This window comes from Lissotriton vulgaris, chromosome 4_1 (genome assembly GCF_964263255.1).
Source record: "Lissotriton vulgaris chromosome 4_1, aLisVul1.2, whole genome shotgun sequence".
Taxonomy (NCBI): Eukaryota; Metazoa; Chordata; class Amphibia; order Caudata; family Salamandridae; genus Lissotriton; species Lissotriton vulgaris.
Genome location: NC_141691.1, coordinates 1558833924 through 1558850775, shown reverse-complemented (window position 1 = coordinate 1558850775; position 16852 = coordinate 1558833924). Strand labels below are relative to the sequence as shown.

General features: G+C 45.7%; 1 protein-coding gene across 2 annotated transcripts in view; it reads right to left on the bottom strand.

Moving 5' to 3' along the window:
* Window positions 1-4631: 4631 nt before the first annotated feature.
* Window positions 4632-16852, bottom strand: part of NKAIN3 (sodium/potassium transporting ATPase interacting 3) — a 2330126-nt gene continuing 2317905 nt past the window's right edge. The window contains exon 6 of one of the 2 annotated variants that reach the window (XM_086965798.1): window positions 4632-5094. In XM_086965798.1, the coding sequence (XP_086821924.1) occupies window positions 5081-5094 (14 nt within the window). In that variant the 3' untranslated portion in view covers window positions 4632-5080. The remainder of the gene's footprint in view (window positions 5095-16852) is intronic. The other variant, XM_086965797.1, reaches the window with a different exon arrangement.

The window sequence follows — 16852 nt, the reverse complement described above, 5'->3', positions numbered from 1 at the left end:
TAACGGCCGAATTCGGCCGTTACCGACCGGTAATTGGTGATTGAGATGTAGGGGCCATTATTTTACTGAATCGGTAAATTTATGGATTCGGTAACTTTACCGATTCTGTAAAATACCGAATCGGTAATTTTACCGAATTCGGTAAATCAAGATGTAGGTGGCACTCCACAGAGTGCCACAGCCCCTTAAGAGTCGGTATTTTACCACCCAATCCTATTGGGTGGTAAAATACCGAATTCAGGTGTGCATGCACATCTGTGAATGCACACCTGTGCCATGTGACACACAGACATGCCCTTAGGGCATGTCTGTGTGCCACATGGCACACAAGCCTGCACTTGGGGTGCTAGAGGGTGTCAAAGTGACACCCCCTGCACCCTTGCTGGATTCGGTATTTACTGATTCGGTAAATACCGAATCGGTATTTCCCATTGATTCCTATGGGCTCCAAAGCTTATAGGAATCAATGGGGAATACCGATTCGGTATTTACCGAATCGGTAAATACCGAATCTTAACGATTCGGTATTTCAAAATAAAAAAATACCTACATCTCTCGCCTTCTAATTTACCGATTCATAAATACCGATTCGGTATGATTCGGTATTTATGAGTGGGTAAATTAGATTTACCTACATCTGGCCCATAGAGAGGTCACAAACGAAAACAAATACCATTAATTATCAACCCCATATTTCCATGGGACGGACAAATGGCTATAATATTAAATGGGACAAAGTGATCCCTGAAACACTTTTTAGAAATGTATTATCCGAAAGACGTCCGGAGATTAACATATGCCTATCTCCATTAGAAGGCCCGCAAAAAATATTAGACTCTTTTACAAAATTCAGCAGACCCATAAATCCCTATTGACACGGCAACCTAAATCTGGAACTAATAATAAGAGAGGTTGGTTTTGTAAACATTGTACTGCTGCTTTAAAAAATTTGAAAAAGGCGTTACATACCACCCCGCGATCTATAGAGGCCATTAGACAGGCAAGATGTAACTATTGCAAGGCTATTAAGAACAGAGAAAAAGCCTTGAAACAAAAGGCCTGGGAAACTTTAATCTCTGCCTCAAGAAATAAAGATGCCACGGCCTTCTGGAAGGCAGTAAATGCCCCCTTTTGGCGAGGCAACCAACCGGAAGTGATAGACATTGCCATCAACGGGGATACCCGGGTCGCTCAATTTAAAAATGTGTACGATGAACAGGAGCTACAATCTACTGCTCCTGAGGGCGGCATTATACTTCCCCCTATCTCGGAATCTCACGTGAAAAATTTTCCGCTGGATCTTGTTTTTTCATGTGAAGAGGTGAGTCTGGCTATTAGAGAAAGCCCGTCTAGTAAGGCACCGGGTCCAGACTCCATACCAGTAGATGTTTTTAAAGCTAATTTAGAGCCCCATTGTAAGCCTTAGTGATGAACTGTGCTAATACCCATGGTCTAATACAAACATGGTCAGAAGCTATAGTGGTCCCCATTTTTAAAAAAGGGGACAGGAACGACCCGTCCTGCTACCGTCCAATTTCTTTGACTGATGCTTTAATGAAAGTAGCGGAGCGCATCATCTTAAAATGTATGCAAAATTGGATTGAGGAAGCGAATATCCTCTCGAATTTTCAGTATGGTTTTCGTCAAGGTATGGGGACGGTTGAGCAGAGCCTTAATTTACATCTTTTAATTTCCAAATACACTATAGCAAAAAAAGGGAACCTTTTTATTACTTTCATAGATTTAAGTTCAGCATTTGATTGTGTTGAACACAAACAACTGTGGGCTGCCCTAAAAAGTCTCGATCTGGATTCTTCCATTTTAAATTTTATTAAAGAGTTATACAAAGATGCTGGAGCGAGGGTTCGCTTTGGACAACAGGGAGAGTGCTCATCAAGATTTTCAATTAGGAGGGGAGTAAGACAGGGGTGCATCTCTGCACCCCTACTCTTTTCACTCTATATTGATAAAATTGCTGATCACCTCAACAGCTTTCCTTATGACTACCCTGTTGTACAAGGCTGCCCTGTCCCCATCCTCTTATATGCAGATGATGCCGCAATTTAATCGCAGACCAGACTGGGTCTTCAAAGGGCAGTCTCTAAGTTCACTCTTTTTATGAGGGACAAGGGACTGAAGGTCAACATTAGTAAAACTTACTCTATGTCTTGTCGACAGGGAACAAAGACAATACCCTGCCCTATCTTCATAGATAATAAAAAAATAGAGATCACAGATCAGTTCCCGTACTTGGGGATTTGTTTTCATCGTAAATCCACTTGGAAACAAGCTATTTTAGCGAGAAAATTAGCTTTCTCCAAGGCCATTGGTGCCTTGCAGAACTTTGCAATTAAAATTGGTGGAAGACCTGTCAAAGAGTTGATTGTCATTTATAAAGCCAAATGTGTGTCTACGGCCATTTATGGTTCAGGGGTGTGGGGAATCGATTCGGTACTTTGTATACAACAGACTGAGAATCGTTTTCTCCGGTACCTCTTAGGGGTACCAAAATCCACTCCAAACTATTTTATACATATAGAACTCGGCCTTTCATACATTTCGGACATTATTATGACGGAACCCATCCTTCTATGGCATAAGCTCTGGCTGACCACTGAAACTGCCTTCAACCGCAACATCATATCCGACTGTTTACAATTGGATGGCGTTAAGCGTGTTAAGTGGTTATCGACTGTAGAAAATATGAAGAGTGACATTGGTCATCCAGAGTTTTTTCAAGAACCCCTCTACCATGGAATCAATATCAAGGAAAGGGCTACGCAAAATGGTTATGGACCATCTAGAGAATAAAAGATGGAAGACGGAAAAACTAAAAAAGTCAGTCCTAGCCTATCAAAACATAACTCCTGAGCGGGGTCCACAATTATATATTAATAGTGATACTAATAGTTATGCTAGAATGCTTTTATCCAGATTTAGAATGGGTTCCTTTTTTCGATTGATCACATTTCCATCCTGTAATGATTGGTCGAGACAAATGTTGCCCTGTCCCTGTGATGATGTGGCCCTCCAATCAAATTTGCACTGCACTTTATTCTTTAAATTTTATCATGTTCCCAGAAAAATTTTGCTAAGACCAATCCTCAAAGAGTGGGGGATCCGTTCTTGTAGAGAGGCGTTTTTTAAACTACAAAGGATGGAAACCCCGAAATTAATCTTTACTCTAATCAAATTTTTGAAATTATTGGTGAAATTTAGAAATTCAATGAACTGACTGTATATATCTTTTTAAAAAATGTTTTAACTTATAGGGCTCTCTGAACCGTACAATTTAAAAAAAAGAAATTCAAAGTATTTATTGTATTTTTTGTGTATGAATATGATCATCATTATTTCCCCTTTTTTCATCCAAAACTGTAATGATACTGGCTTTTTGTGATATATAGTGAAATCTGTATTGTGCTTTCGATGTATTTCAAAATGTATGCTTTTATGATATGAAAATTTTATATCGAAATAAAGCTTTATTTGAATTTGAATTTAATTATCAGTCTTCTTGGCAGATCGATACATAGGAGGATCCCAGTCCTTGAGGTAAGGTGGTATAAAGGCCCACTGCCCTCTGGTAAAGAAATATATGCTCACTATCCACGGGGGGAGCTTAATTCACCACTTTGATTGAGAGGAGGGTGGGGCTGGCCTCACCCTCTGAGGGTTGGACAGTTTAATCCCTCAAGTAAAGTGGGGCTTTGGCTGAGGGTTACCTGTCTTACTTATCTTGGGATGGCATGGTCATAGTTAGTGGAAGGTGGGAAAGTATGACCAAGTCCATGGCAAATGTACTGTGGGGTTTACATCCACTATAGAGTCACTCCCAGTTGCTTGGTTTTCATTTCCTGGTGATAAGAATATCATTATAATTTACACATAAAACGGCATGTCATTGTTTAATTGCAGCTAACTATCTAGAGTTGTTAGGAGTAAGGCTGTGGTTTAGTTTTGCTCTTAATTGCAATGACATTACGCAATGCCACACTGCACACGCAAATCACGGAGTGGGCAGGTACCCCGCTCTTCCTCCTGAGCAGCAACAGTGTAATAATCACAGAGCGAAAGGTGTTGGAGCGCTTCGTTAGTGTTTATAGCTTGGATCATATGTAACTCTCACTTCACACTTTGTGTCTGTGTAATTTACAACACTTAAACATCTTCTTCACTGCACTATTTATCCCTACTTTGAAAACGTCGCAGGCCGGTCTCTCCCTTTGATAGTTACAATCTAACTAGCGGTCGAGAAGACCCTTTATTGCAATGCAAAAGGTGTCACATTTACGAGAGTTTAAGATATAAGTATTGTAAACATAAATAAAAGGCACATGCTTGTTTTTTATAACGCTTCACCCTTGTAGAAAAAATTCTCCCCCTCTACTACTCTCCCTCCCTGACCCCACACACCTGGTCCGGCCCAAAGCAGGTGGTAAATGTATGTGGAAAAAACTCCTGGAACGACGAATTCTGTGTAGTTATGTGTCTGGACCGTGACAGAACTGTTCCTTAATATCACCCTAGTATGGTACAACTTACGTTTAAGATACCGAATCACACCTGGTGTAAGAGAGAGGGTTTGAGGTAGCCTGTTTACACTCTTTCGAAAAGAAGAGTTATTTCGTGTGCTTTGGAAACTGATCAATTTATTGGGGTTTAATAAAATCGATTAACATTTTGTTACATCAGCCTACAAATGCTGACTCACTGAGCGGGACACATCATTCTCGTACACATCAATGTAGAACACACTTTCACAGATCAATTTTTTTCCATGCCTTTTAAGGTTTGAAATATTAAAAAGAGAAAACAAATTTTACAGTTTACAACTGTCCGTGAAACGTAATTGAACGCCTTTGAAAAACAAATTAGTTTACAAGAATTCACTTAATGACAGTGCTAGGGAGGTTGTGAATTAAGAAACCAGTGCCCCGAAGAAAATCTGGACGCTTTCCAGATGCCTTGTCGAGAAGGTGACATTTTCTCCTCTTCGTGAATTGCTGTTCTGGAGGTTTTGTTCTTTTTCTCTTAAATCTAACTTCTCAGTGCCAGTAGCTTCGACGAGTCACCGTAATCATTTATTTCGACCTAAATTGAAGAAATATAGAAAAGTGGTTACAAAATATAGGCTCTGGTTTATTATCTTACATTTGAACTGCTCTTACAGTATGCACTTCTTGTGAATGGCAACATGCTATTCTTGGCAGACATCACCAAAAATCTCAAGAAACAGGAAGAGTAATGAAAACAATTTAAAGATTTAGGTGAGGAGATGATGCATGTGGGAGTGATCTTGTAGCTCATATTTCGCTTGTTTCCCCCCCTTCTCCCAGACTTAAAAGTACTTGTAGGGGGCACCTTTTGATATTACAGATGATGTGTGCTGAGGCTATGGTTTGTCTTTCTCACCATTTTAGTGACTAGGGATAGATACAAAGGAAATGATGCATAGACAGTAGCATTCACTGCTCAGATCTAGAATAGGTGTCCAGCTTACACTTGTGCAGTGCAGACATAAAGAAATATCCATAACTCAGGTATGTATGTCTGTCCCAAGTACAGCGATAGGTCTTTGCGGTAACAAACCTTTGTAAAAGGGGCATATCTTTCTAGGGAGATACAATAACATTGTTTCAGACTTTCACTCCAAGTCTCACTTTCACCTTTGTCGACCTCATAATTGATCAGCTAATCAGATAAAGACTACCGAATGAGTGTCATAAGCCCCCCCTCTAGTTTCAAAATGTTTGCATATATCAATTCAGTAAACATCTCTTCAACCTGCAGGAGTATTAACTCTTAAGGCCTAATTTACAATATTTTGATGCACGGCAGCGCAGCAAGTCTTCCCGCTGCACTGCTGTGCGTTAAAAAAAGGGCAGCAATGCGCTGTATCTACAAGATTCATCGCATTCCTGTCCTTTTTCGCCTGTGCTGGTGCACCATTGGCTGCAAAGCGGCAACACTGTCACTCTTGCACCATGGGTTGTAGGGGTGATTACTTTTGTGCAGGAAGGGACATCTTACTGCACAAAATAAACCACGAACTGTGTTTTCCTCTTTCTTTGTGTGCTGCAGAAAAAACGAGGAGAAATAAAGGTAGTTCTCCTTGTTGTGCCTCCCTTACACCTCCCCTGGGGAGGCATAGGAATCTGACACAGTCCCAGGTCTACAAAGCCTTGCAAATCTGGGAATGCATCAGGTTCCATGGATGTTGCATAGTAACACCCACAGCAAAACCCATTGTATGCCCTTTTCATCCAGAGTATTGCATGAAAGGGGCCATATTTACAAGGCCATGAAAAGCTGTGCATGGTGGCTTTACGTGGCTTAGTAAATATAGGCAGGCATACAGCGCCGCCGGTGCATCAAAAAAAGTGGCGCACAGCAGTGCAATGGCCTTGCAAATAAGCCTGTTAATTTCACAGGACTAGGCTTCACACACACCATTGATATAACATCTAGCAAAACAAAAATAGGAGGTCATTTACAAGCCCTTTGTACCGCCGGTGCATCACTTTTAATATGGAAAAAAGTGACATACCGGCGGCGCAAGGGGCTTGTAAATAAGCCCCAAAGAGTCAGCAACAATCTCAATAGCAATATCAATAACAATAACTGCATTGCCAATATTACCACCAGAAAAAAAGTTTTCACAAGGCCAATAAATGTTACTGTTTAGTGCTAGCCCACAGACAGACGTAACATACTGGTAAAACGGATATAAACATGTGCACACACAGAGACACAGACCACTCATGTAAATGCACCAATGGACAGAGCCAACAGAATTATAGTCACCCATATACAAAGGAAAAACACACATACATACACATATACAAAGTCAACACATACAAGCACATAATTAAAGCTGGCAGGATCTCATGTGTGGCACTTTCATATATGCCTTGTTTTTCATCCAGCATTATCCTGTGCAGTGTAAGCTCACAGCTATACTGGTTATAAAAAAAGTTGCAAAGCCTTAAATGAAAGCTTCTGCTATTTACAACCGGGAATTAGTAAGAGACACTACACATGACATGGACCACTTGTCAGCGTAGGCACAACCACTGATGCAAGTTTTGGTGGGTTAAGAGAAATTAAAACAACATCTACGAAGGGCTATAAGGCAATTAGAACATTCTGTCACTAGAGGACAGAATGTTCTAACAAAAAAAACAAAGACTTTTGGGAGCGTGAGGGGGTTGGAATCCCCTCAGGCTGCCTGAACCCTTTGTTCATAGCCAGAGCTGTGAACAAAGAAACATTGGAATGTTGGAGCTCCAGGCTTATACCAGCCATTGTAAGCCCAGAGCACTCCATTGTTTTTATTGGAGCTCCCAACATTCCAATGTTCTAATATTCTTTCATGCGGGGCCAAACATGGTGGCCTTGTGTGGCTTGATAAATCTCACTTCGGTTTTGCGTCATGCTTGCGTGGCGGACAGTCGATAAAAAACCTTGATAAATCTGACTCTCAGTCTTTATGATACTGACAATTTGACTTGTTTTGTTTTGCTGCTTTTAACTGCTTAACCGTGGCGGCAATTCTGCCGCGGTGCGGCGGCTTTGATGAGTGGGCGGTGCCGCGTTGGCCAACGCACATCCGCAGCATTACAGAGGTAGTGATCGTGACGGCCGTTGGCCGACGAGCGCATGGAAGGGGTTAAGACGTTTTGTAGGAAAAAGCACTCTGAATGCAGTTAAAATGTCTGCCTTTTTTGGTGCCCTAGATTCAAATGCTTTTTTTAAAAGAACTTGCAGATCCATTTGAAAATGACCATAACTATGTTTTCATTTGTTTGCAGAGAGTGAATCCTATGCAGTTGATCCTTGCAGTGGGACAGGAGACATACTTTTTACATAAGTTATTGCCCTTCTTTTGAAATTCACAAATGGTCACATAGAAAAATAGTACAGGTATAATGATGAAAACAATCTAATGGCACGAAGCATGATGATTCCATTCCTTCCTAACTCAACCAATCTGTTTACTGGAACTGGCACCTGAGTGCTCTGTCATATATCCCCAAGAGGGATTGGAATGAATACATGTTGCAAGCAGGGTTCATAAATCCCAGCCAAAAAAATAGCATTTCGGTGTTTCTGATGTACACTGCTCATGACAATAAGATCTCTTTTGACTACCACACCAAACGCGTGGCAAGCACCTGCTTCGCCACTATGAGGGTCCTGAAGAAGACGCTGGACTATCTGCCCATGACTGCAAGAAAGACCATGGTACACGCACTGATTACATCCAGGTTGGACTATGGCAATGTCCTATACCTGGGAGCCAATGTCAGATGCTTACAAAGGCTGCAGAACGTGCAGAACGCGGCTGCACGCCTAGTCCTGATGCTACTGAGGAGAGCCGCTTCTAAGAGAGCGCTGAATACTCTGCACTGGCTTCCAATCAGAGAATGTGTTGTTTTTAAAGCACTCTGCATTGGCCACCGGATTCTGCAGGGGCCTGGCCCCTCTTTCCTGCACAACCTGCTGACACCATACCATCCAGCCCGCCATCTAAGATCCAGCGGGACAGGAAGGGTGGAGGTGCCCAAGTTCAGGAGAGTCAGAATGGGTGGCCACTCGTTCCGGGTCCTGGCAGCCCAGGGCTGGAACAAACTTCCCCGGAACTACGACTGGAGTCAACTGAACTCAAGTTCCGAAAAAAACTGAAAACACTCCTGTTTCCCAAAGATTAGAGCTTGGCTTGCTAGCGCAGGCTTAGGGGCCTTCTTTTGCAGCAGTTCACTTTTCAAGAGCAGTCCGCAGCGCGGGGACACACTAGTACAGTGTAACCAGGTGCTATATAAGCTTAAATAACATAACATAACATGGCCTTCCTTTCATCATTGAGTCTTTTTTGTAGTGTTAGGCAATCCTCTCATTCATGATGTTTCTCTTTTCCTTCCAGTGTCTATATAAAATTGCAAGCAGGAAGACCTTTTGTGGCAGCTACTGAGGTTCAGGAAAGATGCTTCTGGCTTCTGCTTCAGGGTTTCAGTTAATTATTTTGACATTCAAGTTCCTAAAACTGATATTTCTTCTAGATAATGCCCTAGAGCTCGTCAGAGAATTCAATTTTCTAAACCTACTGGAGCTAAGAACCTAGTCAGTTCAGTTCAAAATCTTTATTCGGTTTTAAATCAAAAACATTAAAGAGCACACAACAATTCTATAATATATAACAACATTGCAATGACAGCCTGTATCAGCCTTAATCAAAACACTATGTATGGCAATTCGTAAGAAGACAATTAGAAAAAACTTGTGGTAAATTGAATGTAATGGCTGTGATGGCTCAATAACTGATGCAGATACCATTTAAACAATTGACAGGATCCTTAACATGATAAGGCCCTTATTTACAAGAAAGTGCTGCAGCGCAGCACCGCAATCCCTTTGACGCGGAAGCACTTTCAAAGCACAGGAATGCAACATATTTACAATGATATGTCAAATTCTTGTGCTTTCCCCTGCAATGGCGCACCATGGACTGCCATGTGCCGAGGCAGGCACCCTTGCACCATGGTGCAAGGATGCCTGCACATAAACAATCTGAAAACGGCATTTCAGATTGTTTCTGTGCAGGAAGGGAACCCTTACTGCACATAAACAATCTGAAATGGCGCTTTTCAACTTCCATGTGTGCTGCATTAGCACACATAGAACTTTCAAGCCGTCATTTTTTTAATGATTGCTTATGTACAGGAAGGGACATCTTCCTGTACATAAACAATCACTAGAGGTGATTTCCTCAATCAATGTGTTCTGCAGAATAGAAAAAGGAAAAAACGAGGAGAAATTAATACATTTCTCCTCATTGCACCTCCCCTGGGGAGGCGTAGCATTGAGACACATTTCCAGGTTTACGATTTCTCATAAATCTGGAAATGTGTCTTGCTCCCTGGGTGTTGCGCGGGAAAATCCACAGCAACACCCATGGAATGCCCCTTTCACACAAAGTGCTGCATGTAAAGGGGCCATATTTACATGGACAGGAAAAATCATGTAGGGTGGTTTTTCCTGTCCTTGTAAATAAGGGGCAGTAAAAGGCACCGCCGGTGCATCACAGAAAGTTCTGCACCAATGGCGCAAGGGGCTTGTATATAAGCCCCTAAAAGTGCTATTGTAAATTTCCATATTCATGCTTGTTCAGTTGGGCTTGGCATCCATTGGAGTGTGTATCCTACCAAGTGGCCCATCCCATAAATTCTAGTGGTCAAGAGTTTGTTAAATCAGAAGTTTGTTAAAGCGCAACTACTCACCCGTAAGGGTCTCAAGGGGCTAGGGGTAGGGGGGGGGTGCAGGTTCCATTCCATCAGGAGGGGGTCTGTCGAAGAGCCAGGTTTTGAGATTTCTTGCGAAGATGGGGAGCGATCTTGTCTGTCTGAGGTGGAGCGGAAGGGCGTTCCATGCTTTGGCCGCGAGGAAGGAGAAGGATAGGCCTCCCGATCTGGTCTTTCTGGTGCGGGGGACCACGGCGTAGGAGAGCTGGGCTGATCGTAGGGTCCTTTGGGGTGCGTGGAATTTGAGCCGGCTGTTCAGGTATGCTGGTCCGGTGCCGTGGATGGCCTTGTGTGCATGGGTGAGCATCTTAAAGGTGATTCTCGCCTCAACGGGGAGCCAGTGGAGTGTGCGCAGGTGCTGGGAGATGTGGCAGTGTTTTGGCAGGTTGAGGACCAGTCTTGCGGCGGCGTTCTGGATGTTCTGTAGCTTGCGGATGAGGTTTTTGTTTATTCCAGCGTAGAGTGCGTTGCAGTAGTCGAGTCTGCTGGTGACCAGGGCGTGAGTGGCTGTCTTTCAGTGTTCGAGGGGGATCCATTTGAAGGTCTTAAAAAGGAGGCAGAGGGTGTGGAAGCAGGAAGATGCGACAGAGTTGATCTGGCGGTCCATTTTGAGCTCGGAGTCCAGGATGATTCCCAGGTTGCGTGCGTGGTCTGTGGGGGTTGGCGGGTTTCCGAGGGCGGTGGGCCACCAGGTGTCGCTCCAGGCGTCGGGGTTTGGGCCCATAATGAGTACTTCTGTTTTGTTGGTGTTTAGTTGTAGGCAGCTGTTTTTCATCCATTTGGCGACAGCTTCCATGCCTTCTCGAAAGTTGCGTCTGGCGGTGTTGGGCTCGTTGGATAGGGAGAGGATGAGCTGGGTGTCGTCTGCGTATGACACGATGTTGAGTTCGTAGGTTCTGACGATGGGGGCAAGTGGAGCCATGTAGACGTCGGGCTGGGGGAGGAGCCCTGGGGGACTCCGCAGGTGGTAGGTGTGGGATCTGAGAGGAAAGGGGGGAGTCTGACCCATTGCGTCCTGCCGGAGAGGAAGGAGCAGATCCAGTCGAGGGCCTTGTCCTGGATTCCTGCGTCGTAGAGTCTGCGTATTAGGGTGCGGTGGGAGACTGTGTCAAACGCCACTGATAGGTCTAGGAGGATGAGGGCTACTGTTTCTCCTTTGTCCAGTTGGGTGCGGATGTCGTCTGTTGCGGCGAGGAGGGCAGTTTCCGTACTGTGGTTTTTTCTGAAGCCGGATTGGGAGGAGTCGAGGATGTTGTGTTCTTCAATGAATGCAGTGAGTTGGCTGTTGAGGGATTTCTCGATGACTTTCGCTGGGAAGGGGAGCAGGGAGATGGGTCTGTAGTTTTTGAGGTCGGTGGGGTCCGCTGAGGGTTTCTTTAGGAGGGGGTTGACCTCGGCGTGTTTCCAGTCGTCGGGGAACGAGGCGGTCGCCAGGGAGCGGTTGATGGTGTGGCGGAGCATGGGTGCGATGGTGTCGGCGGCTCTGTTGAAGATGTGGTGGGGGCAGGGATCCGTGGGGGCCCCTGAGTGGATTGACTTCATTGTCTTCAGTGTGTCTTCGGTGGTGAGGGCTGTCCAGTCATCAATCGCTGGTTTCCGGGTGTCGGGGGTGGTTGGTGAGGGTTCAGTGTGTTGTTTGTCTTCGTCGAAGTTGTCGTAGATGCTCTTGATTTTGTGGTGGAAAAAGGTGCTCAGTTTGTCGCAGAGGTCTTGTGAGGGAGGGATGTCGGTAGACTCGCTGGTGGGTTGGGCGAACTCCTTGATGATGCTGAAGAGTTCCTTGCTGTTGTGTGCGTGGGTGGAGATTCTGTCTTCAATCGCTTTTCTCCTCGTGTCTCTGATGAGTTGATGGTGGGCGTTGGTGGCGGCTCTGAAGTTGTTGTGGGCTTCTGTGGATTTGGTGTTTCAACAGGCCTTTTCGAGGCGGCGGCATGTGCGCCTGGACTCTCGAAGTTCGGTGGTAAACCATCTGGCTTTCTTGGCACGGGTATTGTTGTTTTTCTTGAGGGGGGCTTTGATGTTGGTGCTGTCCGAGATCCATTTATGCAGGGTTAGGGCTGCGGTGTTGGGGTCGTCGTTTTCAGCGATGGTTGGAGTGGAGTTGTTGAGTGAGAAGGTGAGCTGGTCGTCGGTGATTCTGGTCAAGTTTCTTTGTGGAAGCAGGTGCTGGTGTCTGTGGATGGTGGGTGTTCTGAAGGTGAAGTGGACGCAACAATGGTCGGTCCAAGGGAGTTCGGTGGTGTGGCTGAAGGTGATGGAGTTTCCCGTAGTGAAGAGGGGGTCGAGGGTGTGTCCTGCTGAGTGCGTGGGCTCGGTCACGATCTGGCAGAGTCCAATGTTGTGGAGGTTGTCCAGGAGGCATGTGGTGTTGGGGTCCAGTTGATTGTCGAGGTGGAAGTTGAGGTCTCCCAGCAGGATGTAGTTGGTGGATGCGATGGCCTGCGGGGAGATAATGTCCGTGATGGAGTTGGAGAAGGGTCCGCGGGGTCCAGGGGGTCGGTAGATGAGGGTTCCTCGGAGGGTGGTGGTGGGGCTGACCAGTATCTTGAAGTGAAGGTGTTCCATCAGTTTTGTGGACTCGTCAGGGAGTATGCTCAGGCGGAGGCTGGATTTGTGGACGATGGCGATTCCTCCTCCTGGGTGGGTGGGGCGGTCCTTCCTGGAGATCTTGTATCCTTGGGGGATGGCGATGGTGATGTCCAGTCCCGAGGTGGCGTTGGTCCAGGTTTCGGTGAAGAATGCTATGTCCGGGGTGGTGCTGTCGAGGAGGTCCCAGATTTCTGTGGCGTGTTTGTGGAGGGATCGGACGTTGAGGAGGATGCATTGCAGGGTCTTCGGTTCAGTTGTGTTCTTGTGGGCGGGTTGTGCTGGATCCGTGTTCTTGGCGGTGCTGCAGGTGTGCCGGCAACGGTGACAGCTGAAGGGTCCATCGGTGTCGGCTGGTGATGCTAGCTTGCAGTTGTTGTTGCAGCCTGGGTTGAGAGCGTGGAGTGCTGCTGGGTCGTAGCGTTGGCGGGGCGGAGTTCCAGGGTTCCTGGTGCTGGTCGCGGACGGGCGCAGACGTGCTTGCCTTTGGCGCGCCTCCGGTGCACCAGCGGCGCGCTCGCAGCCCGCGGCCGCCATTAAGTAGGGGTAGGGGAGGGCTGGACAGCTGGGAGGCGGGGAGAGGAGCTGGATTGGGCCGGTCGCGCTGGGGGGAGGAGGGGCCGCGGGGGCAGCAGCGGTGGGGAAAGGTAAAGGGAGGAAAGAAGGGATAAAGAAAAAAGGGAAAATAAGCAGAAATAAGGCACAAAAGAGCAGAGATGCAGAAAAGGGCAGAAAGATGAAAGATGGAAAGTGTAGAAAAACGAGTGAGTGAAAACGAGTAAAGGAGCAGAGGGAGAGAAAGGGAAAATGGGCAGAAATAAGGCACAAAAGAGCAGAGGTGCAGAAAGGTGAAAGATAGAAAGGGTAGAAAAACGAGTGAAAACGAGTGAAGGAGCAGAGGGAGAGAAAGGGAAAATGAGCAGAAATAAGGCACAAAATAGCAGAGATGCAGAAAGGTGAAAGATAGAAAGGATAGAAAAACGAGGGAAGGAGCAGAGTGAGAGAAAGGAGACAGAGGTCCACTCGACCACTAATACTCAAGAGTGCAGGGGCAGGGCCGCCTCACTTAATGGTGGAGCTGTGAGGGTGGGAGAGCAATTTCACTGACAATGAGTCAGTGGTCTTGCTCGTCTGTCCCCGCAGTTGCCGCCATTAAGTAGGGGTTGGGGAGGGCTGGACAGCTGGGAGGCGGGAGCGGGGAGAGAAGCTGGATTGGGCCGGTCGCGCTGGGGGGGGGGGACCCGCGGGGGCAGCAGTGGCGGGGAAAGGTACAGGGAGGAAAGAAGGGATAAAGAGAAAAGGGAAAATAAGCAGAAATAAGGCACAAAAGAGCAGAGATGCAGAAACGGGCAGAAAGATGAAAGATGGAAAGTGTAGAAAAATGAGTGAGTGAAAACGAGTGAAGGAGCAGAGGGAGAGAAAGGGAAAATGGGCAGAAATAAGGCACAAAAGAGCAGAGGTGCAGAAAGGTGAAAGATAAAAAGGGTAGAAAAACGAGTGAAAACGAGTGAAGGAGCAGAGGGAGAGAAAGGGAAAATGGGCAGAAATAAGGCACAAAAGAGCAGAGATGCAGAAAGGTGAAAGATAGAAAGGATAGAAAAACGAGTGAAGGAGCAGAGAGAGAGAAAGGAGACAGAGGTCCACTCGACCACTAACACTCAAGAGTGCAGGGGCAGGGCCGCCTCACTTAATGGTGGAGCTGCGAGGGTGGGAGAGCAATTTCACTGACAATGAGTCAGTGGTCTGGCTCGTCTGTCCCTGCAGTGGCCGCCATTAAGTAGGGGTCGGAGAGGGCTGGACAGCTGGGAGGCGGGAGCGGGGAGAGGAGCTGGATTGGGCCGGTCGTGCTGGGCGGGGAGGACCCGCGGGGGCAGCAGTGGGGGGGAAAGGTAAAGGGAGGAAAGAAGGGATAAAGAAAAAAGGGAAAATAAGCAGAAATAAGGCACAAAAGAGCAGAGATGCAGAAAAGGGCAGAAAGATGAAAGATGGAAAGTGTAGAAAAACGAGTGAGTGAAAACGAGTGAAGGAGCAGAGGGAGAGAAAGGGAAAATGGGCAGAAATAAGGCACAAAAGAGCAGAGGTGCAGAAAGGTGAAAGATAGAAAGGGTAGAAAAACGAGTGAAAACGAGTGAAGGAGCAGAGGGAGAGAAAGGGAAAATGGGCAGAAATAAGGCACAAAAGAGCAGAGATGCAGAAAGGTGAAAGATAGAAAGGATAGAAAAACGAGTGAAGGAGCAGAGTGAGAGAAAGGAGACAGAGGTCCACTCGACCACTAACACTCAAGAGTGCAGGGGCAGGGCCGCCTCACTTAATGGTGGAGCTGCGAGGGTGGGAGAGCAATTTCACTGACAATGAGTCAGTGGTCTTGTTCATCTGTCCCCGCAGTGGCCGCCATTAAGTAGGGGCCGGGGAGGGCTGGACAGCTGGGAGGTGGGAGCGGGGAGAGGAGCTGCATTGGGCCGGTCACGCTGAGGGGGGGACCCGCGGGGGCAGCAGTGGCGGGGAAAGGTAAAGGGAGGAAAGAAGGGATAAAGAGAAAAGGGAAAATAAGCAGAAATAAGGCACAAAAGAGCAGAGATGCAGAAAAGGGCAGAAAGATGAAATATGGAAAGTGTAGAAAAACGAGTGAAGGAGCAGAGGGAGAGAAAGGGAAAAATGGGCAGAAATAAGGCACAAAATAGCAGAGGTGCAGAAAGGTGAAAGATAGAAAGGGTAGAAAAGCGAGTGAAGGAGCAGAGTGAGAGAAAGGAGACAGAGGTCCACTGGACCACCAGGGATGAGGCGCAGGGAAACCTGCGGGTGGAGGAGGGCCTCGATCACTAACACTCAAAAGTGCAGGGGCAGGGGCACCTCACTTAATTGTGGAGCTGCGAGGGTGGGAGAGCAATTTCACTGACAATGAGTCAGTGGTCAGTGGTTGATGAAATGAAAGTGCAAACAGGTGAATCTATAACTTCTATACAACAAACACCTCTAACTACGGTCTGCTATGTTAATGTATAATAAGATGATTAGCCTGTAGCTGCAATTTTCAAAGAACCACAAGTCCTTCTGGGCGATCTTATGTGGTTTGTAAAAACAGTAAAATCTGGATTAGCCCCATAGGAACAGTCCCACTAAATCAACTCCATTTCCTGAAAAATACTGATCAATATGACCTAGGCGGGAATTAGTAGCATGAAACGGAAATGTTTCCTAATGGCAATAGCTTTTCAAATTAAGGTTGCAGCTCTGAAGCACGTATCTAGTTCCCCTAAGGAACATAAAAACAGATAAAATTCCTTGTACTTCCTAATGTTTTTAGCAATGAACAATGGTTTTAAATCAGTTTTTCTAATTTCAATGTAAAAACTACAAATAGATTGGGACTATCGTCCAGCACAAGAACATTTTACTGTCGTATTCGGCAATTGTTTAAATCTTGGGAAAACCACTACTATGTGAATTATGCCCAGGCATTATCGAGTCAGGATGAAGCAGTTTTGGATGTTAGATGTAGTTAACAGATACTACTTCTTAGTCAATGTGCCAACCCGACACAGAAAACCAGTTGGACTGCAACCACCATAAAACCCATTGTGCAATATTTGTGCGAGATGTGTTTAGGAGGCGACCCATTCTTTAGCAAATAATGGTAATAGTTAGTTAAACTCCAAACCCTCTTTCAGCAAGGAAGAGCACACTAAAGAACATTAGAAAACCATGGATACATTTGAAAGATTTATGTTTAAAAACAAAGTGCACATAGTACGAATTGTAGCTACAATAAAGATAAACCGAATGGTAACAGCAACATTTCATTTAAAATCATATTAGCAGAGTATTTTATAAGTATCAGACCCTCATTTCTTCATACACTAAGATAAACTTAGCACCAATAAAGAAGGCCTAATTTAATTGTTCACACCCGTATACCTGTTTGAACAACAATGCTTCATGGGGCCGATTATGATAGGGGATAATCT